This window comes from Lissotriton helveticus, chromosome 11, assembly GCF_964261635.1.
Source record: "Lissotriton helveticus chromosome 11, aLisHel1.1, whole genome shotgun sequence".
Taxonomy (NCBI): domain Eukaryota; kingdom Metazoa; phylum Chordata; class Amphibia; order Caudata; family Salamandridae; genus Lissotriton; species Lissotriton helveticus.
The window spans coordinates 540,587,637-540,609,416 of NC_136072.1; the positions used below are offsets into that span (position 1 = coordinate 540,587,637).

General features: G+C 47.8%; 1 protein-coding gene across 1 annotated transcript in view; it reads right to left on the reverse strand.

Annotated features, from left to right (window-relative positions):
* The window catches only part of GPAT4 (glycerol-3-phosphate acyltransferase 4), a 289,147-nt gene that overhangs the window by 208,653 nt on the left and 58,714 nt on the right, over positions 1–21,780 (reverse strand). The window contains exon 2 of the mRNA XM_078666242.1: positions 14,033–14,911. Coding sequence (XP_078522368.1) covers positions 14,033–14,197 — 165 coding nt within the window. The 5' untranslated portion in view covers positions 14,198–14,911. The remainder of the gene's footprint in view (positions 1–14,032; positions 14,912–21,780) is intronic.

The window sequence follows — 21,780 nt, forward strand, 5'->3', positions numbered from 1 at the left end:
ACTAGGTTGGTGGGTGAGGGCTTCATGAAGACACCTAATCGGTGCCAATGAACATGACTCCTCAGAGTTCCATAAGTCAAACGTAGCTAGTTCTTTTTGATACATATAAATACCTGTGGGGATTCGGACTAGCTATCTGGTCCTCTCTCTCTCTCTTGATACGCTAACTACAGGCTAGTACAGCCTCTCAGCTTCTACTGAAAGCTGTGTAACTACAGGCCAGTACTGCCTCTCTGCTTCTACTGAAAGCTGTGTAACTACAGGGCAGTACAGCCTCAGCTTCTACTGAAAGTTGTGTAACTACAGGCTAGTACTACCTCTCAGCTATTACTGAAAGCTGTGCAACTACAGGCTAGTACTGCCTCTCAGCTACTAATGAAAGCTGAGTAACTACAGACTAGTACTGCCTTTCAGTTTCTACTGAAAGCTGTGTAACTAAAGGCCAGTACAGCCTCTCAGCTTCTACTGAAAGCTGTGTAACTACAGGCTAGTACTACCTCTCAGCTATTACTGAAAGCTGTGCAACTACAGGCTAGTACTGCCTCTCAGCTACTAATGAAAGCTGAGTAACTACAGACTAGTACTGCCTTTCAGTTTCTACTGAAAGCTGTGTAACTACAGGCTAGTACTACCTCTCAGCTATTACTGAAAGCCGTGTAACTACAGGCTAGTACTGCCTCTCAGCTACTACTGACAGCTGTTTAACCAAAGGCTAGCTTTGGTTACTGAGCTACTACTGAACGCGGTGTAACTATAGGCTAGTACAGCCTCCCAGCTTCTACTGACAGCTGTCTAACTACAGGCTAGTACTGCCTCTCAGCTTCTACTGAAAGCTGTGTAGCTACAGGCTAGTATAGTCTCTCAGCTTCGACTGACAGCTGTGTAACTACAGGCTAGTACAGCCTCTCAGCTTCTATTGAAAGCTGTTAACTACAGGCTAGTACAGCCTCTCAGCTATTACTGAAAGCTGTGTACCTACAGGCTAGTACTGCCTCTCAGCTACTACAGACAGCTGTTTAACCAAAGGCTAGCTTTGGTTACTCGGCTACTACTGAAAGATGTGTAATTCGAGGCTAGAGCTGCCCTTAGCGAATACTGAAAGCTATGAAACTACAGGCTAGTACTACCTCTCAGCTATTACTGAAAGCTGTGTAACTACAGGCTAGTACTGCCTCTCAGCTATTACTGAAAGCTGTGTAACTACAGGCTAGTACTGCCTCTCAGCTACTACTGATAGCTGTTTAACCAAAGGCTAGCTTTGGATACTGAGCTACTACTGAAAGAGGTGTAACTATAGGCTAGTACAGCCTTCCAGCTTCTACTGAAAGCTGTGTAGCTACAGGCCAGTACAGCCTATCAGCTTCGACTGACAGCTGTGTAACTACAGGCTAGTACAGCCTCTCAGCTATTACTGAAAGCTGTGTAACTACAGGCTAGTACTGCCTCTCAGCTACTACAGACAGCTGTTTAACCAAAGGCTAGCTTTGGTTACTCGGCTACTACTCAAAGATGTGTAATTCGAGGCTAGAGCTGCCCTTGGCGAATACTGAAAGCTGTGGAACCAGAGGCTAGCTTTGGTTACTCTACTACTACTGAAAGATGTGCAATTCGAGGCTAGTACTGCCTCTCGGCTACTACTGAAAGTTGTGTAACTACAGGCCAGTACAGCCTCTCAGCTTCTACTGAAAGCTGTTTAACCAAAGGCTAGCTTTGGTTACTCAGCTACTACTGAAAGCTGAGTAGCTACAGGCTAGTACTGCCTTTCAGCTTCTTCTGAAAGCTGTGTAACTACAGGCTAGTACTGCCTCTCAGCTTCTACTGAAAGCTGTGTAACTACAGGCTAGTACAGCCTCTCAGCTTCTACTGATATCTGTGTAACTACAGGCCAGTACAGCCTCTCAGCTTCTACTGAAAGCTGTGTAACTACAGGCTAGTACAGCCTCTCAGCTTCTACTGAAAGCTGTGTAACTACAGGCCAGTACAGCCTCTCAGCTTCTACTGAAATCTGTGTAACTACAGGCAAGTACAGCCTCTCAGCTTCTACTGAAAGCTGTGTAACTACAGGCTAGTACAGCCTCTCAGCTTCTACTGAAAGCTGTGTAACTACAGGCCAGTACAGCCTCTCAGCTTCTACTGAAAGCTGTGTAACTACAGGCTAGTACAGCCTCTCAGCTTCTATTGAAAGCTGTGTAACTACAGGCCAGTACTACCTCCCAGCTATTACTGAAATCTGTGTAACTACAGGCTAATACTGCCTCTCAGCTACTACTGAAAGCTGAGTAACTACAGACTAGTACTGCCTCTCAGTTTCCACTGAAAGCTGTGTAACTATAGGCTAGTACAACTTCTCAGCTTCTACTGAAAACTGTAAGTACAGGCCAGTACAGCCTCTCAGCTTCTACTGAAAGCTGTGTAACTACAGGCTAGTACTACCTCTCAGTTATTACTGAAAGCTGTGTAACTACAGGCTAGTACAGCCTCTCAGCTTCTACTGAAAGCTGTTTACGGTTACTGAGCTACTACTGAAAGCTGTGTCACTACAGGCTTGTACTGCCTCTCAGCTACTACTGAAAGCTGTCTAAGTACAGGCTAGTACTCCCTCTCAGCTATTACTGAAAGCTGTGTAACTACAGGCTTGTACTGCCTCTCAGCTACTACTGAAAGCTGTCTAACCAAAGGCTAGCTTTGGTTACTGAGCTACTACTGAAAGCTTTGTAACTATAGGCTAGTACAGCCTGTCAGCTTCTACTGAAAGCTGTGTAAGTACAGGCTAGTACAACCTCTCAGCTATTACTGAAAGCTGTGTAACTACAGGCTAGTACTACCTCTCAGCTATTACTGAAAGCTGTGTAACTACAGGCTAGTACTACCTCTCAGCTACTACTTAAAGCTGTATAACCAAAGGTTAGCTTTGGTTACTCGGCTACTTCTGAAAGATGTGCAATTCGAGGCTAGTACTGCCTCCAGCTACTACTGAAAGTTTATCTTTGCCCTCTCAGTTGACACAGAAAGTTGTGTAACTTGGGCCTAACTACGCCTTCGCCGATTCAACTGAAAACCCTCCGACACTCTCCTTCCCTGGAGCTGGTTCAGGTGGTGCACAAGAAGAGCGCTGCACTCAGTTCCTAGAGCTGTGCAATCCAGTGGTACCAGCTTTCATTACAGAGAACCACTGGCCCAGAAGAAGTGATCTGTCAGTCGTTAGGGATGAGTGTACCCCGGATCACTGCTTTACACCACCTTTTATTGAGAGAGAGGAACCAAAAGGATAGCTCTGCTGTCTGTCATTACAGAGCATGTTACCCCCGTGCTGACGGAGATGAACAATAGTTACTTACCTGTAATCTGTGGTTCTCCAGTATTGGTGTCTTTCATAGATTCACATGCCTGAATCATTCCCCGTCGTCGGAGTGGGAGTCCCACGGTACATAAAAAAGCAATAAAATGCTATAAATATATAGTAATACCAATAGAAATGAACCAGGAAGTAAAGCAGCCAATGGTACAGTAGGCAAAAACTTCCACATCTATGACTCTCATAGTCATTATGTATAGTCCAAACTACAGCCAATCAGGCGCCAGCACCCACCAGAATGTTCTCCCCAGAGGCTCAGGCTCTCAGATTTTCTCGCAAGGAGTGAAGGTAAACCATAATAGCCTAAAAAGCCTCTGAGGGGAGGTGGGCGGGTTGCATGTGAATCTATGAAAGACACCAATACTGGAGAACCACAGATTACAGGTAAGTAACTATTGTTCTTCTCCAGTATTAGGGGTGTCTTTCATAGATTCACATGCCTGAATCAGAGTAGCTAGCAGTACATATCTTTGCTGAACAGACGCTCATAACACCCAGCTTGTCAGTTAGTAATGCAATAACAATGCAAAGTGAATATACACATATCGTATAAAGCATAATATAATGCAATCATGAAAATATGTGAAAACATAACATAAGAAGCGTCTGACAGCAGAAAAGAAGGAGGTGGGAAACAGAGGCTCACCTTAATGAAACAGATTCCGTAGAACAGCTCGACCCACAGAAGTATCAGCCTCGCTGATGGACTCTAGACAGTAATGTCTGGTAAAGGTATGGCGACTCGCCCAAGTAGCCGCTTTGCAGATCTGCTGAAGAGGGACTCCAGCAAATAAGGCCGTAGATGAGGAGACTGCTCTTGTAGAGTGCGCTCTGGGCGCAGATGGTAAAGGTCTCCCAGCCTGTGCATGGCAAAAGGCAATGGCAGCAGATATCCATCTTGCAATAGTCTGTTTTGATACTGCCTGCCCCTTACGAATCGCACCGTAGGTAATGAACAACTGGTCAGAGGTGCGTACAGTAGAAGTTCTTTGTAGATAGAATTTAAGACATCTTCTAATGTCAAGCGAGTGTAAAGCTCTTTCCGCAGGAGTTTGCGGGTCTGGAAAAAATGATTTAAGAACAACAGGTTCGTTCAGATGAAAATCCGAAGGTACTTTAGGAATGTATTTGGGATTTGTGCGAAGTATGACCGAATCGCTAGTGAATTGGAGGAAAGGATGATGAACAGTGAAAGCTTGGATATCACTAACTCTCTTGGCGGATGTTAAGGCTAAAAGCAGTGATACCTTCCACGAAAGATACTTCAAGTCAGCTCGATGTATGGGCTCAAATGGGTGACGCATGAGTTGACCCAGGACCACATTCAGATGCCACAAAGAAGGTGGACGACGTACGGGAGGGAACATTCTAAAGAGGCCTTTAAAGAACTGTTGGATAATTCTTGCTGAATACAGAGAATTGGACCCATCCTGTCGATATCTGGATATTGCAGCCAGAAATACCTTTAAAGTAGCATGGGACAGACCTGTTCGTGCCAACTGCAAGAAAAAAGGAAGAATTTCCTCAGGCTTTGCCAAAAAAGGGTGAACACCTGCTGAACGGCACCAGATACAGAAGCGTTTCCATTTGAGACTGTAAGTCTTGATGGTAGCGGGTGCTCTAGCTTTGGCCAACACCTCTTTACAGTCTGCCGGGATGTTCAAGTGTGCAAACTCATGGTGTTCAGGAGCCAAGCCGCTAATCTCAGCGATGCTGGGTCCGGATGGAAGACTTGACCTTCCTGAACACTGAGCAAGTTCGGGATTGGATGTAACTGAATTGGTTTGCTCTCTGATAGTAGGAGGAGCTCCGTAAACCAATACTGGCGCGGCCATCTGGGCGCGATCAGGATCAGTCGGCAAGGTTCCTTCCTCATCTTCCGCAGAACCTTGGGGACTAACGGAATCGGTGGGAAAGCGTACGCAAACATCCGGGACCAATCGATGGAGAACGCATTCCCCAGAGAATTCTTGTGGGGGTGCCAGCTGGCGAAGCTCAGGCATTTGCTGTTGGTACTTGTCGCAAATAGGTCCAGGTCTGGCCAACCCCACTGATGAAAGATGTGGTCCACTGTGTTCTGGTGAAGCTCCCATTCGTGGTTGGTGATCGTTGTCCTGCTGAGTGCGTCCGCAAGGACGTTTTCCGTTCCCGGAACATGCACCGCATGCAACTGTACATTGTGGTGAAGAGCCCATGTCCATAATTCCTGCGCCTCTTGAGACAGGAGAAGAGATCGAGTTCCTCCCTGTTTGTTGACGTAGTGCATACTTGTTGTGTTGTCTGTTCTTATCAACACATTGGTGTTCTGAATGATGGCACAAAACGCCTTGAGGGCAAGAAAAATGGCTCTCAGTTCCAAACAATTGATGTGCCACAGTTTCTGTTGCACAGTCCATTTGCCACTGATCGTGAGGCCTTGTAGATGAGCCCCCCAGCCCTCGAGGGATGCATCTGTAGTGATGGTGAGACTTGGTGGTTCTTGAAGGAACGCATGACCCTGACTGAGATGACACCTCTGTGTCCACCACAGAAGAGACTCCTTCATGAGTGGTGTGATTTGAATGAGGTCCTCGAAAGTGCCTGAAACCTGTTGCCATTGCAAGGCTAGTTCCTCCTAAAGCGGCCTCATTTGAAGCCGGCAATTTGGAAGTAATGGAATACAAGCCGATGCCATCCCCAGAAAGGATTTGTATAGTCGGACAGAAACTGACTTTCTTTGCATGAGATCTTGTGCTAGCCGACTTATTTTCATTTGTCTCTCCTTGGAGACGAAAGCTTTGCATTTGTGAGTGTCCAACATTGCTCCTAAGAATGCTATTCTTTGAGACGATTGCATTTGGGATTTGGAGAAATTTATTGTCAGGCCTAGAGACTGAAACAGGTGGAGACACTGTTGAAGGTGACGTTGAACGGTGCCATGAGAATTGGCCTTTATAAGGCAATCGTCCAGATATGGGAACATTTGTATTCCCTCCAGCCGGAGGTGCGCAGCTACTGGAGCTAAAACTTTCGTAAAAACTCTTGGAGCTGACCGTAGTCCAAAAGGAAGGACTTTGAATTGGTAGTCCCTGCCAGCCACCCTGAAGCGAAGGAATTTCCTGTGGCGAGGTAGGATGGGGATGTGGAAATATGCATCTTGGAGGTCTAGGGTGACCATGCAATCTCCTGCTGTTAGAAGATGCAAAATTTCTTGAAGAGAGAGCATCCGGAATGTCAATTTCTTTAGATATTTGTTTAATGCACGAAGATCGAGGATCGGGCGCCACTCCCCGTTCTTCTTTCTGATCAGGAAGAACCTGGAGTAAAATCCTAGTCCTCTCATCCTCTGAGGAACGCTCTCGATAGCTCCTTTTTGTATCATCGTTTTGATTTGGGTAAGCAGCTCCTTCAGGTGAGCTGGAGGCGGGCCCTTTGGCGGTACATTTGGGGGAAATTTTTCGAATTCTAGGGCATGGCCCCTGGCGACAATATCCAGGACCCATTTGTCCGTTTTTATCGACTGCCAATTGGAGTAAAATTTGGATATTCTTCCGCCAAGTCTTTTGAGAGGGTGGAAAGACGGTGGTGGCAGGTGAAAAATGTCATTGTCGCTTGTCCTTGCCGCGGTAGGTAGCCTTACCCCTGTTTGGGGTGTATTGAGATCTTTTCTGCCCATAAGACTGGTAGCGCTGAGTTTGGTAGCGCTGATTACCCTGACGGTATGAGGATTGTTGATGTTGTTGCTGGTATCCACCTCTATTGAAGGACGTTCCTCGTCCTCTCGCTCCTCGAAAGGGCGGCTTGTGGAATTGTAGAGTGCCTAAGGATCTGGCTGTTTCGGTATCCTTTTTGATAGTCTGTAAGGCCTCCTCTACCTTGGGGCCGAATAAATATTCGCCATCAAATGGCATGTCTAGAACTCGGTTTTGTACTTCCTGTCTGAAGGCAGTGGAACGTAACCACCCCTGTCTACGTAGAACCGCAGCTCCTGCTAATTGGCGAAATCCTGTAGATGCAACATCAACAGCTGAATCAATTATCTCTTCAGAGGTCCTTTGACCTTCATGGAGAATTTGGAGTGCCTCCGCCTTGGATGGCTCAGGGAGTAGATCGATAAATGGTGAGATGTCAGACCACATTTGACGGTCGTACCGACCTAAGATGGCTAATGCGTTGGCAGCACGGACAGTTGTTGCAGCCATGGTGGAAACTCGTTTTCCTATTGAGTCTAGGCGTCTGCCATCTCTATCCGGCGGCGCCGTAACTGCAGAGGACGGATTTCTGGCCCTTTTCTGAGCCGCCTGGACAATTACCGAGTCAAGTTTTGCTTGTCCAATGAGACAGGCAGGCGTCTTGTCTGGAGCTTTATATTTCTTATCAATTCTTGGCAAGACTGGAGGAATGGAAGCCGGCGTTGACATCACCTTAACACCTTCCTTCCAGATGAATTCCACAATGGGTATTGTCCTTATTTGTCGCCTGGGCTGATCCTTAAAATCGTAAAGGAAACATTCTTGTTGAGTATGCTCCATTTTCATATGAAAACGTGCGGTTGCACGCTCCATCAGCAAGTGAAAATTCGCTACATCAACAGGAGGGGAGGCCGACGCAGTCTGAGGAGATGTTGAAGGAGATTGTACCTGATAGTCCTCCCACTCCGATAAATCATCCACTTCTCCTTCTTCCCGTTGGTCGTCATCTTCCGAGGATTGCGGGTCCTCTTCGTGAGCAGGTTGTGGGTGTGAAGGTGGACACACCGATGGGAGCACGGGTGGAGGCGTTTCCGAAGTTGGAGTTGCCTGTCCAGAACCTGCCGATTCCGAAGGGGGAAACCTCCGATAGTAATCGTCCAGCATAAATTGTAAGTTGGATATTAAATCCAAAGGCACTTGAGCAACAGGGGTACTCACAGGCATCGATACCTCAGCAGGAGAGTGAGAATCCTCATATTCATCATCTTGAAGTTTAATATGTAACTCCGATGGACTAGTGGCTTGCCCAAAAGTATTCTGGACCATCTCATTGTCACTGTCAGAATCCAGCAGTTGGTCTGGGACTTCAGAGGACACCTTGTGAGGTGAAACACGAAGGGGTGAAAGCCTCATTACAGTGTTGCGCAGTTGTTCTGCTGCTTGCCGTGGTGTTAAAAACACCGTCGACGGAGACCACACCTGTAGTGCCGTGCATGAGGATAACTGCGGCGTCGTCGGAGGGTTAACTCCCGATGGATTTGTCGTCGACGGATCACCTCTCGTCGACGGGGCACTTTTCGGCAACGGAATAGTCGTCGTCGACGGGACACCTTTCGTCGACGGGACACTCGTCGTCGACGGGACAGTCTTCGTCGACGGGACAGTCTTCGTCGACGGGACAGTCTTCGTCGACGGGACAGTCTTCGTCGACGGAACACCCATCGTCGACGGGACACTCTTCGTCGACGGGACACTCTTCGTCGACGGGACACTCTTCGTCGACGGGACCGTCTTCGTGGACGAGTCACTCTTCGTCGACGGTGTTATTTTCGTCGATGGCGTAGAGCCTGACGACGAGCTCGTCGACGGAGTCTTTTTCGTCGGCGGTAAAGCCTTTAAAGGCGTCGACAACGAGGCGTCGACAACGGACGTCGACGAAATAGGCCTCACAGAAACAAAAACCATCGTTGGAGACGCCGTAGACGAGGACATAACCATACTAGGTTTAGGAGATGAAAATGTTACCGTAGATGTCACTGAAGTCGTCGTTCTCGTCGACGAGGAAGCTGAAGAGGACTTCACAGGAGGCGGAGATGAAGTCTGTGGTAACATCCTGTCAGAAGATAGGGAAAGCTTGAGTTTTTTCCCCTTTGTGGAAGCAGAAGCGCCTTCCATGCCCTTGGAGGTGGGGATAGCCTGAGAAGTGGAAGGCTGATCCAGTCCTTTAGCAGGTAGTTGTTTTTTAGGCAGTTTAGCCTTGGGAGATGACATTCCCTCAGGTGCAGGTCTCTTCCTGGAGGCTGAAGTGGAAGCAGAGGTGACACTGCCTACTTCAGAAACAGGATTAGAAGAATCCTTTAGCCTCTTCAACCACAGCAGTAAACGACCCTCTCTATCCCTGAGAGTCTTCTGAGGCATGGTTCTGCAGATCTTACAGTCAGAGGCCTGGTGATCTGGGTAGAGACAATAGATACACTTTTTGTGTGGATCTTTCTCAAAAAGCCGAGGCTTACCACAGCAGTCACAGGCTCTAAAGAGAGATTTCTTTGAAGACATCCTGAAGAGAAGACACAGATGAAGTTAGAAGTTAGAAAACTGAGCAGAGCTCAGGGAGACTCCCTTCACACGACGTGCGGTAGAAAATCTGAGAGCCTGAGCCTCTGGGGAGAACATTCTGGTGGGTGCTGGCGCCTGATTGGCTGTAGTTTGGACTATACATAATGACTATGAGAGTCATAGATGTGGAAGTTTTTGCCTACTGTACCATTGGCTGCTTTACTTCCTGGTTCATTTCTATTGGTATTACTATATATTTATAGCATTTTATTGCTTTTTTATGTACCGTGGGACTCCCACTCCGACGACGGGGAATGATTCAGGCATGTGAATCTATGAAAGACACCCCTAATACTGGAGAAGTGTACTCGCCCTGCCCACTCGGCTGCTACTGTGCACTCTGCAGCCCGGAAATGAGTAGGATAGTTGGGTAAACTGGTGGTATCTTTGCTCTCGCTGATAGGAGCAAACCTATCATAATAATGCACTCTCTAGAGGGAGTAGTAAATATAATACTGCCGTCTCTCGTCGGTTGGTAAGATAACCGGAGGCATTGTTTAAACCACCGGTTTATGAAGAACCTAGTCCCCCAGCACAAGCCACCCATGTAGAAAGTTTGCTGCACCTCTCAGACAGACAAAATACACGTTTTCTTAAGTAAGATGAGGATATGGTTGATCTACCTCTTACAGACATCTGTGTGCAACCTAGATGTCGCAGCTTTCGCTCTCAGACAGTACTACGAACGATGATACACCAGCTGTACTATAAATCGGTCGCCTTTCATGTCCCTCTGTTCCCGGTCATGCAAGTGACTGACAGTTCTAGTCTTGCCGGCATTTTTGGACCACCTGCCTACAGTGAATCTTCGAGATCTCCTAGAGCAGAAATACCCCTTTTGAAGGGAAAGAAAGCACGACTTACTCCTTTAAAAGGGTAGCTCAGTTGGTTGAGTGGCTGTTGGAGATTTGTGAATGCAACATATAAGTCACGGGTTCGAATCATAACGAGATAACACATTCGCTGATTTATCTGCACCTTCAAAGAACAAACAGTTCCCACTGGGACAGATCGGTAGGCTGCAGAAGTACACAGTGACTGTCTGTGGAGACACAGAACAAAGCCCCATTCGGTCCTTGCCACTCTCTCTACAGCTGCGACTCCAGTTATGTATACTTTCCCTCATAACCCCCGGCGGTCTTTGCCACTCTCTCTACAGCTGCGACTCCAGTTATGTATACTTTCCCTCATAACCCCCGGCGGTCTTTGCCACTCTCTCTACAGCTGCGACTCCAGTTATGTATACTTTCCCTCATAACCCCCGGCGGTCTTTGCCACTCTCTCTACAGCTGCGACTCCAGTTATGTATACTTTCCCTCATAACCCAACAGAAATTGATAAAGCCACCCAAACACTCCTTACTCTCTCACCCCTCACCCACTCCCTCATCCTCCCACACACAGAAGTTCTGAGACACTCTCCTCGGGGAGCCATCCGGCCTTCCGCCACTACATAAAGATGGCGACCTCGGCTTGACACGCACAAGCCGTCTGTAGTTAACAGACACGGTTGCGAAAGACCCTTAACGCACACCGTCCAAAGAGCCTACCCAAGGTCTAACATCTCTACTGGAAGGCACTAACTCGGACCCAAATCAGCTCAATAAAAACAGAATTACTGCGGTCTTCATGGAACCCAAGCAGTCAACACTTTCCCAACTGTCCGAAAAACACGTTCCTGAAAGGAGAAACTCCCTTGGTGTAGGGATGCCAGGTCCTCCACCCTGAAAGACAACCGCATGGGGCACCTACCTGAAGGTAGGAGGATGGCACTTCAAACTTCTAGCAATCAATCTCTAATTAGGTGTTAATAATAAAGCCGCAGTCCTGCCCAGGCTTTCCTGCCCCATTTAATTGTACTTGTGATAATGCCAATAGTCCAGGCCCAGAAAAGAACAATGCCTGGATAGTTATGATGGAAACCTATCTCCTCGCCTACTCTTTAGACAGTCTTTTCAAGCGGCCTCACTTTTCTGCATAACCCCTCATTTTCAATGTCCCCCCTAATCCTTGCATTTTCCATGTGCCCTCGATCGATGCCGTTTGTGCCTGCTGCACAAACAAATTCAAATTACTACAGCGAGCACAAGCGGTTAAACTGGTATCCTCCCTTATATAGAAATCCCAATCTCAATATAACAGCAAGTATATATACTTTAAGAATGTCACACTGGCCTTCACACTCTGTGCTTGGACAGCAGAGGCCACCCCCTTACACCGAATGAATCCAGATAGTATGAGCATGGTACAATGATGTCATCAAAAAGACAAGAATTCAAGGATTCCCGACTAATGCCACCAACAGCCGCAGCATACAGACTATTGGACGGCTCTGCTTGGAGGGAGTGGGTCGAAGTATAGTCTTAAACATGCTTTAAAACCCAACACGGTTAAAAGTGAAGACTGAGAAGAACTATACTAGACCCCTTTAGCCATAGATTCTCCCTACAGGAGGCGCTACAGTGGGTGGTGCAGGTGTGTAGTTGGAGGGGCAGGATATAGCTCCAGTTAGGATCAGAGTATCCCTTCAAAAACTGTTTGAGGATTTAGACGCAGTGCCTAAGTTAGCCCAACCCCTTAAATCTCTGTCTGATCTAGCTGGAGTAACTACAATACATACTGGAGACCCCTTTGCTGTGGATGTGATCCTGCAGTGCCAGCCTCCTCATGCAGAATGCTTTGTAGCCGATGGTGTAAGCCCATTTATTGGCTGTGGGTTATTGTATACAGACGGCTGCGATGCCTACCTGCATTGGAATATATGAACAGTTGTGCTGGCCATGACCTTTTTCACGGTTTTCACAATCATAGCTTCTCTGTGAAAAGCTATTCTTTTGAATGGTGCAGGTATATCTGGGAATGCAAGAGATGCACATCAGTGCACAGCCGGTCCCTGCTGAACACAAAACAACGGAGCACCCCCATGAAGCATTACACCGGGGTATCTTCTCATCTACAGAACATAAACTGGGCACGACCTCCACATGTCTCCATTGGACTGGAGTTAGAACGGAAAATCTGCCAGGTTATGGGCAGGCTTGATAAGTGGTTCTTAACCTTTTGACTTCTATGGACCCCCACTTATTCATTATTGGAATCTGGGGCACTGCAGTGAGTTGCTATTGGAATCCAGGGACCCCCCCTGTGAGTAGGAATTGGAATCTGGGGTCTCCAGCCTAAGCAATTAAGATGATTTGAACCGCAAAACAATACACACTACAGAAACAAGCATTCATCAAATAAACATAGGATTAAATATTTTATTTAGTTCAGAAACAAGTATAAAAGCAATTTAAATGGAAAGGTTCGGAGCTTTTCTAAACTTAATTGAGGCCACAAATTGTCCATACTATATACTTGTTGATGCACCTGCACTGCTCCCACAAATCAATTGGAGGATACCAACTTAAGTTTTAGCCTCCAATTTAAAATTCCTTCCCAGTCACAGAATATTTAAAAAAAAACAAAAAAAAAAATTGTCCTTCTTTATTTGACTACACTTACATAATCTGTTAATACAATTTAATTTTCCAAGCACCCATGTCCCCCTGAGTAGGAGACGCAGACCCGCAGGGGTCCCCAGAACACAGGTTAGCATTTCATCATTAGAGTATTTGAAGAAGGCTTGTTCATGTATTGTTGTGTATTGTTTTGCGGTTTACATCATCGAATTTGCTTAGGCTGGATTCTCCAGATTCCAACAACAACTTTTCAGATTCCAATAATGATTCAGTGGGGGTCCCCAGATACCAGTAATGATTAAGTGGGGTCCGCAGAAGTGTAAGGGTAATAACCATTGGTCAATACAAAGACCGTATCGGATTGTTTTGTCAACATGAAGGCAATGTGCCTGTTAAGAATGTATGCGTGGTGACGCGTCCTCCAACACTTATGCCCACCCCTTCAAGAACACCAGGGCCTCACATGTCAAAGAGACAGTGCGTGGTCGCCTTCAATAAAGGGTATTTGTCTGCACCGAGGAAGACAGTGCATGACTGGAAAGAGACATGCGAGAAACTAGGCAGGGGGGAGCAGAGGTTTATCACAGCATCTACGGTTACATCATTCCATATACCCAGCAAGCTGTGAAATCAATCCTCGAATTCAGCATGACTCGGAACAAATAATCTTCCACAAGCCTCTCGTCCTCAGTCAGCTCCTGGCAGAGGAACATTCACCTCTAACACTGAAACACCATATCTCCTCCCCTGGCCAATCAGAACACAGCATTCCACACACGCCCCTATCCCTCCCCTCCCATGTGGCCGGTGTTCCTCGGGACTGATAGTGTAGGAAAGTGATGACATGTTTGTATTTTATGCACAGGAGAATCATTAAACAAAACGGACCAAGTATCGGTTTCAAGAATAAGGAGAGAAAAAGACACTTACCCGGAAGATCTTGAGCAATGATTTCATGTAAATGATGCGGATGCCAAAGGAAACGCCAAAGATGGCGGGCACGATGATGAAGACCAGCAGGAGGGTGAACCAGAGGGTGAGGGAAATGCCCAGCAAGTTACAGAGCAGGCTATCGAAGGGCAGCAGGAGGTACATGGCGAGATGTGCCCCAACGTGGGCGTCCCCCAAAGTCAACCACAGAAGTTCAGCACGTTACATCCATGTGGAATGCATGCTGTCTTTTGAAGGCAAAGGGATCCCTGCGACCCCCATGCCAAGTACTTCAGCAATGGTCAGAAGAGGGCGAGGCCAGCCCCCTCCAAGCACGCTCTCAGAGTGCTGCAACTTTCTTGATCCAGTCAGCGGCGATCTGACCTGCACTCCAGTCAGTGGGGGGCCTCGAGACGGGGGTGGAGGGGGGAGGGGGGTTCAAACGCTGGTGTAGAGGATCCGTGGGCGACGAAAGTAAAGTCCAGCTATGCTCAGAGGGTATCTGCGCCACTGTTAGCCTTCTAGCAACACGAACCTTCAAGAGTGACCCCCAGTGAGCACAAGTTCAAAGACCTGCCGGTTATGAGAGGCACTGGCGGACTGAGGGATGGAGAGTTAGGGAGCAGTGAGAGCAGCATCCGTGCCCAGCGCAGCACCGACAGCTGAATATTACACATCAGCATAAGGTCCAGAGCTTCTCTTCCCGGAGCCGGGCTGCGCCCCCCGGGCATGTGTAAAGCAGGAGCTGTCCCCCGGGAGTCCCCCTCGCATGGCGCTGCCTCCGGGGAGCTCAGGCCGGCTGTTCGCTGCCCATGGCACCTGCAGACGACGGACTTGCTGGATTCTCCGCCCCTGGCACACGCCGCGGCTCCACCTCAGCTGGAAACAAGAAAAACAATAACAGAGGAATTAAATCTGTGCCAGCGGGCTGGAGGAATGCGAGAGGCGTGGCACTGCGCCAGCTCGCCAGGGTGGGGAAATTTCCACCCCAGGAGTACCTGCGGGGCCATTTTAAAGACATCCGTGAGGCAAACATGATCCCCTCCTCCCAGACGGGCACCGCACTGGGCAGGCCGGTGTGGAGCATCCCTTCTCAGCATATACAAAGGAACAAAACTGGAGAGCTCAATCAAACCCTTCCCCTCCGCCCCGCCACCACACACACAGCACAACCGAGTAAGAGCAACAACACAGCGGAACAGTTAGAAGGAGCTAAGACGACAGGCGTAGGGCAGCGGTTCTTAACCTTTGGACATATGTGGACCTTATCGTTTTAAACAACAAAGGAGTGACTCAGTGTGAGAAAGGAAGAAAAAAGTGCTACCTTAACTCAGGAAAAAATTGCTCGTTCAGTAATGTAAATGTGGTTGTTACTACCACAGTTACACGTACGTGGTGTCCAATCTCTGTCCCCCTATTTATAACCACCGTGCCCCCTTACCATAAGGTAACTAACAGGTGCGTAGCTCACCTACAAAAGGTTAACAGAAGGAGAAAAGACTCCTATCTTTAAGAAGGACCCTCACTCACCACTAGTTGGTGACATGCTTCATCATCGGGTCCCCGCTAGGGTGACCGAATGTCACCCCAGCGTGCTACAACGCCTGGTTACAGCGGAGCAGGATGTGGTGGATGTAACAGTGCCCAAATTAGGAGTGACTAAAGTGAGTGTGTTAATGTGGTTAAAAAATGCGGAGGTTGTAACCTTTACAAAAATTTTAATAACGGCCAACCCACATTATTAAAAACAAAGTGAACGGACTTCTCAAGGTTCTGAATTAGGGAACCGGAGTCCTAAAAAAAAATTGGTCAACATGTTTCTGCTGTAATTTATTGCATTTTGCTCAGCATTCGTCAGTCCTCCGGTGGAATGCGCGCGCTAAGGCGCACCCTCCCGCGAGGCTCTAAATGGCAAAAAAGTGATTTTAAAATAGTGTGAAGATTCACACTACAGTCTCCATAGTTATCCACTGCTATTAGCAGGAATAATTGTTGAAACTGCTCAAAGGACGATGGCACGCCCCTTTGGTGAGGACAGCGCGGGTCTGTTTCACGCGGTGACTGTTGCGGCACTCGCCGCTCCCCGCAAAAACCTACGTTCTCGGCTGCTGTCTCCCGGGACACAGCAGCCGAGAACGTAGGTTTTTGCGGGGAACCGCGAATGCCGCAACAGTCACCGCGCGAAACAGACCCGCGCTGTCCTCACCGAAGGGGCGTGCCATCGTCCTTTGAGCAGTTTCAACAATTATTCCTGCTAATAGCAGTGGATAACTATGGAGACTGTAGTGTGAATCTTCACACTATTTTAAAATCACTTTTTTGACATTTAGAGCCTCGCGGGAGGGTGCGCCTTAGCGCGCGCATACCACCGGAGGACTTTATGCTAGGTCCTGACGAATGCTGAGCAAAATGCAATAAATTACAGCAGAAACATGTTGACCAATTTTTTTTTAGGACTCCGGTTCCCTAATTCAGAACCTTGAGAAGTCCGTTCACTTTGTTTTTAATAATGCGGGTTCGCCGTTATTAAAGCTTTTGTAAAGGTTACAATCTCCGCATTTTTTAACCACATTAACACACTCACTTTAGTCACTCCTAATTTGGGCACTGTTACATCCACCACATCCTGCTCCGCTGTAACCAGGCGTTGTAGCACGCTGGGGTGACATTCGGTCACCCTAGCGGGGACCCGATGATGAAGCATGTCACCAACTAGTGGTGAGTGAGGGTCCTTCTTAAAGATAGGAGTCTTTTCTCCTTCTGTTAACCTTTTGTAGGTGAGCTACGCACCTGTTAGTTACCTTATGGTAAGGGGGCACGGTGGTTATAAATAGGGGGACAGAGATTGGACACCACGTACGTGTAACTGTGGTAGTAACAACCACATTTACATTACTGAACGAGCAATTTTTTCCTGAGTTAAGGTAGCACTTTTTTCTTCCTTTCTCACACTGAGTCACTCCTTTGTTGTTTAAAACGATTAGGTCTGGGCTACAGGAGTGCCTACTCATGCCCTCCCTCTCTTGTTGTTTCCCAATGACATCTGTGGACCGCCACCTAATCATTACTGGAATTTGGGGAACCCGTGTTGAATCATTACTGGAAACTAGGGACTCCCACTGATTCATTCATTAATGCAAGCCATGGACAGCGGCTTAAGCACTTTCGATTATTTGAACCTCAAAAACATACATTAAATACTTTATTTAATTTACAAATATAAAACAAGCAACATTTTCATATTTAATGGGAAGGTGCTGGCTTACTATATGGTGCACACTTACTTAAGTGAAGCACCTTGCAGTAATCCAGACAACCCTTTTGGTAAGTTTAGTGGTCTTAGACAACCTTAGAAAGCTCTCTAGGTGGTAGCTGTGGAGACCAGGCTTCAGGCTTAATCCAGAAGAAATGTTAAGCAGCTTGATTTACCAGATCATGTAGTGTAGGATAAACAAACAAGCATTGGTATAGACAATAGGTCTTGCCTTTGGGACCTTATAAGCGAGTATAAGGGTGGGTCTGTAGGGGATGAAGCGACCTGGGGGCGGGGTCGAGAGGGGGTGAAGCGACCCGGGGAGATGGGGGGCGGGAGGGAATGAAGCGACCCAGAGGGGCGGGAGGGGATGAAGCAACCGAGGAGGGGAGCGAGAGGGGGTGAAGGACCCGGGGAGAGGGGGGCGAGAGGGGGTGAAGGACCCGGGGAGAGGGGGGGCGAGAGAGGGTGAAGGACCCGGGGAGAGGGGGGGCGAGAGAGGGTGAAGCGACCAGGGGAGAGGGGGCAGGAGGGGGATGAAGCGACCAGGGGAGAGGGGGCAGGAGGGGATGAAGCCATACGGGGAGGGAGGGTGGGAGGGGATGAAGCCACATGTGGAGGGAGGGTGGGAGGTGATGAAGCCACACAGGGAGGTGATGAAGAGACACGGGGAGGGCGGGAGGAGATGAAGCGAAACAGGGATAGGGTGGGAGGGGTAAAGTCGCACCGGGAGGGGGAAGACGCAAAGACGGGGAGGGGGAAGACGCAAAAACAGGGAGGGGAAGACGCAAAAACGGGGAGGGGGAAGACTCAAAAACGGGGAAGGGGAAGACGCAAAAACGGGGAAGGGGAAGAAGCAAAAACGGGGAAGACGCAAAAACGGGGAAGACGCAAAAACGGGGAAGGGAAAGACGCAAAAACGGGGAGGGGAAGACGCAAAAACGGGGAGGGGGAAGACGCAAAAATGGGGAGGGGGAAGACGCAAAAATGGGGAGGGGGAAGACGCAAAAATGGGGAGGGGGAAGACGCAAAAATGGGGAAGGGGAAAGGCGCAAACCGAGGAGGGGGAAGACGCAAACCGAGGAGGGGGAAGACGCAAACCGAGGAGGGGGAAGACGCAAACCGAGGAGGGGGAAGACGCAAACCGAGGAGGGGGAAGACGCAAACCGAGGAGGGGGAAGACGCAAACCGGGAAGGGGGAAGACGCAAACAGGGGAGGGGGAAGACGCAAACAGGGGAGGGGGAAGACGCAAACAGGGGAGGGGGAAGACGCAAACAGGGGAGGGGGAAGACGCAAACAGGGGAGGGGGAAGACGCAAACAGGGGAGGGGGAAGACACAAACTGGGGAGGGGCAGGCACAAACCGGGGAGGGATGTGGGAGCGGAAGAAGCAACTGGAAGAAGCAACACGGGGAAGGTAGCAAGCCACACAGACAGGACTAGGGGGATAGGAGGGGAAGAAGCAAAAAATAAATTGTACTTCAACTACAGCACCAGCAGCGGAAGGTGCCTAATCCATAAGAAGCAATCAGTTCTTGGTCCATGCTCCAGCCTAAACAAGAGACGTGAAACCGGCTTACACTGTCCAAGTCGGGGTTAGGCAGCACTGTGTGGTTGAGGTCGTAAGGGGGCGGTCTGTGTGGGTCATGTGTCAGACTTGGGGGGGGGCTGGTCGGGGAGGGAGGCGTGGAGCAGCTTGTGCGCCTGTTGGGGTGGTTGTTGAGGAGTGGAAATTTGGGGTCCCCTGGATATCACCTGTTGATCCAAATACCTGAGTCAAGCTCAAAGAGAGAAATATGTGCTTATAGTGAAGACAGTTATCTGCTGTACAGCATTAAAATTGGTCATATCTTCATGCCCCTAACATTAATGCCAAACATGGATTCATTTTGAAGGAGAAAGGTGGGAGAAGGCGAAAAAAAAGGAAAGGGGTGAGAAGAAGAAAGGGATAAGAAGGAGAAAGGGGAAAAGGAGAAAGGGGTGAGAAGAAGGACAAAGAGGGAGAAAGGTGGGAGAAGGAGAAAGGTAGGAGAAAGGAGGGAGAAGGGGAGAGGGAAGAAGGAGGGGAGAAGGGGGAAGAAGGAGGGGAGAAGGGGGAGAAGGAGGGGAGAAGGGGGAGAAGGAGGGGAGAAGGGGGAGAAGGAGGGGAGAAGGAGGGGGGAGGGGGAGGGGAGAAGGGGGAGGAGAAAAGGGGAGAGGAGTAGAAGGAGAAGGAGAAAAGGGGGAGAAGGGGAAAGGGGAGAAGGAGAAGGGGTATAAGGATGAGGAGAAAGACAGAAAGGGGGGGAGAATTGAGGGGAGAAGGAAAAGGGTGAGGGGAGAAGGAGAAAGGGGGCGAATGAGAAAGGGGGCGAATGAGAAAGGGGGAGAAGGAGAAAGAAAGGGGAGAAGGACAAAGACCGAAAGGAAGAAAGAAAGGAGGGAGAAGGGAGGGGCAGAAGAAGTAGAAAAGGGGGAAGGGAGAGAAGGAAAAGAAGAAGAATAAAACCCACGAATGGTAAGAAATGGACAGGCTTCAAACCCCTTGAAGAACACAATAAGTCTCGCAAGCAAATGCGCAGATGCAGGCAAAATCCAAAAAATGCTTTAGAACGCCAAGAATTGTGGTGGTTCATAAAGAAGTCAGCTGCAGTAACTCTGTAAGTATACTAACGTACTAAAATTCAATTCCATATTTTAAAAGTATTCTTAGGGACCAGTTTCTACAATTAATTTATGCACACACTGCACCTTAGAGACATTGATCCAGTCTGGATCACTTTGTTTCCTCCATAATATTGTTTAATTATATTGTCCTACTTTCTGCATGTATGTTTTAACAACATTCACTATCAATTAGGCGTGGGAAAATATTTTAATTACGCCAGCGTGATTAGTGTAATTTCATGAAGTTCTTGAAATTAGGTCATCATACCACGCTGTGCAATTATGTGCAATTGCGGTAAAAATCTACAATAAAAAAGCAATTTGCAGTAAAAATGTACTGCACCCACGAGGGAACAACAGAACACAAAGGTTGTTTTTAACAGTGCTTTCGTTTTAATGCGTACTCTTGTCAAAAACGGATGTGAGGATGCATTTTATGCAAAAATGTAGCGCAAAATGATAGATATACATTATTCGTAATGATACTTTATGTTGCAAAAGCAAATTACGCACAATTCGCACACACCTACTGCTGGTTTGGTTTCGCGGTTGACCTTGATAGCATTCCGCAACTCTGGACTAAGCCAGCTCAAAATAAAACCATGTGGATTGTTGCTATGTGGCATAGAGGGGATTTATGAGGGGTGGATTTATGGTATATTGAGTGGAGTGTAATTATGTGGAGTTGAAAAACATTTTAAAAGGCCATACATCCCATAAAATGGACCATCGGCGTCTAAATCTTGAGCGCTTGTTCCTGAAATTCTTTGTTATAGCTATTAAGAGGCCATTGCAGCTTGCACCATACATTGCCCCTGCTATACTGTCAAATGACAGTAACAACACACCTACTATCGCACTCCAGCCCCTCAAAGCTATAAGAATAACTTGGGTGGCAGATAATAGTAATTTGTAAGGTTTATTGAATTGATAGCTGTTGTCCTCACCTCTAAATTAGCCAGGCATCTCCACCTTGTGGCAGACTGTCACAAGTGCCGCTGTTGACAATTAAGTGCCAGTGCCGAGCACCAGAAACCACAGGCTCTAATTAAGCACTTGGGGCCACGTGGCCACAGTTGAACAACTTTTCTCTAAAAAATTCTAAAACGCGACTTTGTTTGACCTCGGAAGGGGTGAACATTTAATCTGATTTAAGCAGGAGTCAGAGAACCTCAATATTCTTAAGGTCCACACCATGTGCTGTTGTCCCCACAGTAAGCTGGTCAGTATTTCGGAATCCAAGAAGTTGATAACTGTGTAAACAATAGTCTTAAGAATCTGGTATTAACGTTTGCTATTTTAGAAGGCACTGTCTGCACAGACAACAAAAGACCTCTATCAGAAACCCTGCCCTTACCCATTACACACTTCAAGTGGTATGATCAGCCGAAGTGGGAAGACCAACCCTGCCTCGGGCTGGAATGCATGCCACAGCTGCACGATCACTAGGGGTGGTTTAACACCAGGCAGAAAGCCACAACTCAGTTTCAGGTATGGTTTTATGAGAGTCAGTGAAATCATTAGAGTTTCGGTGTCGGCACAACTGGCGCTCACGTACCGCACTCTTTCGGAGTCAGCACAACATCCTGTGATCTTGGGCAAATCACTTCATCTCCCTGTTCTTACAAAAACGAATGTATCCTTGTGTAAAGTAACTGGCACTCACATAAAGTGCTCTAATATATTCCGCTGGTGTCCAAGCTATAAAAAAAAACAGCATTAAGAACAAAAAACTAACATTTGCAATGCAATAGGTCTCATGTTACTGATAATTTGAGGTATTGGCGTTGCAAATAATGCAACACCAATAGCTCACACTTTCATTAATGCGAGACCTAGTGCATTGCAA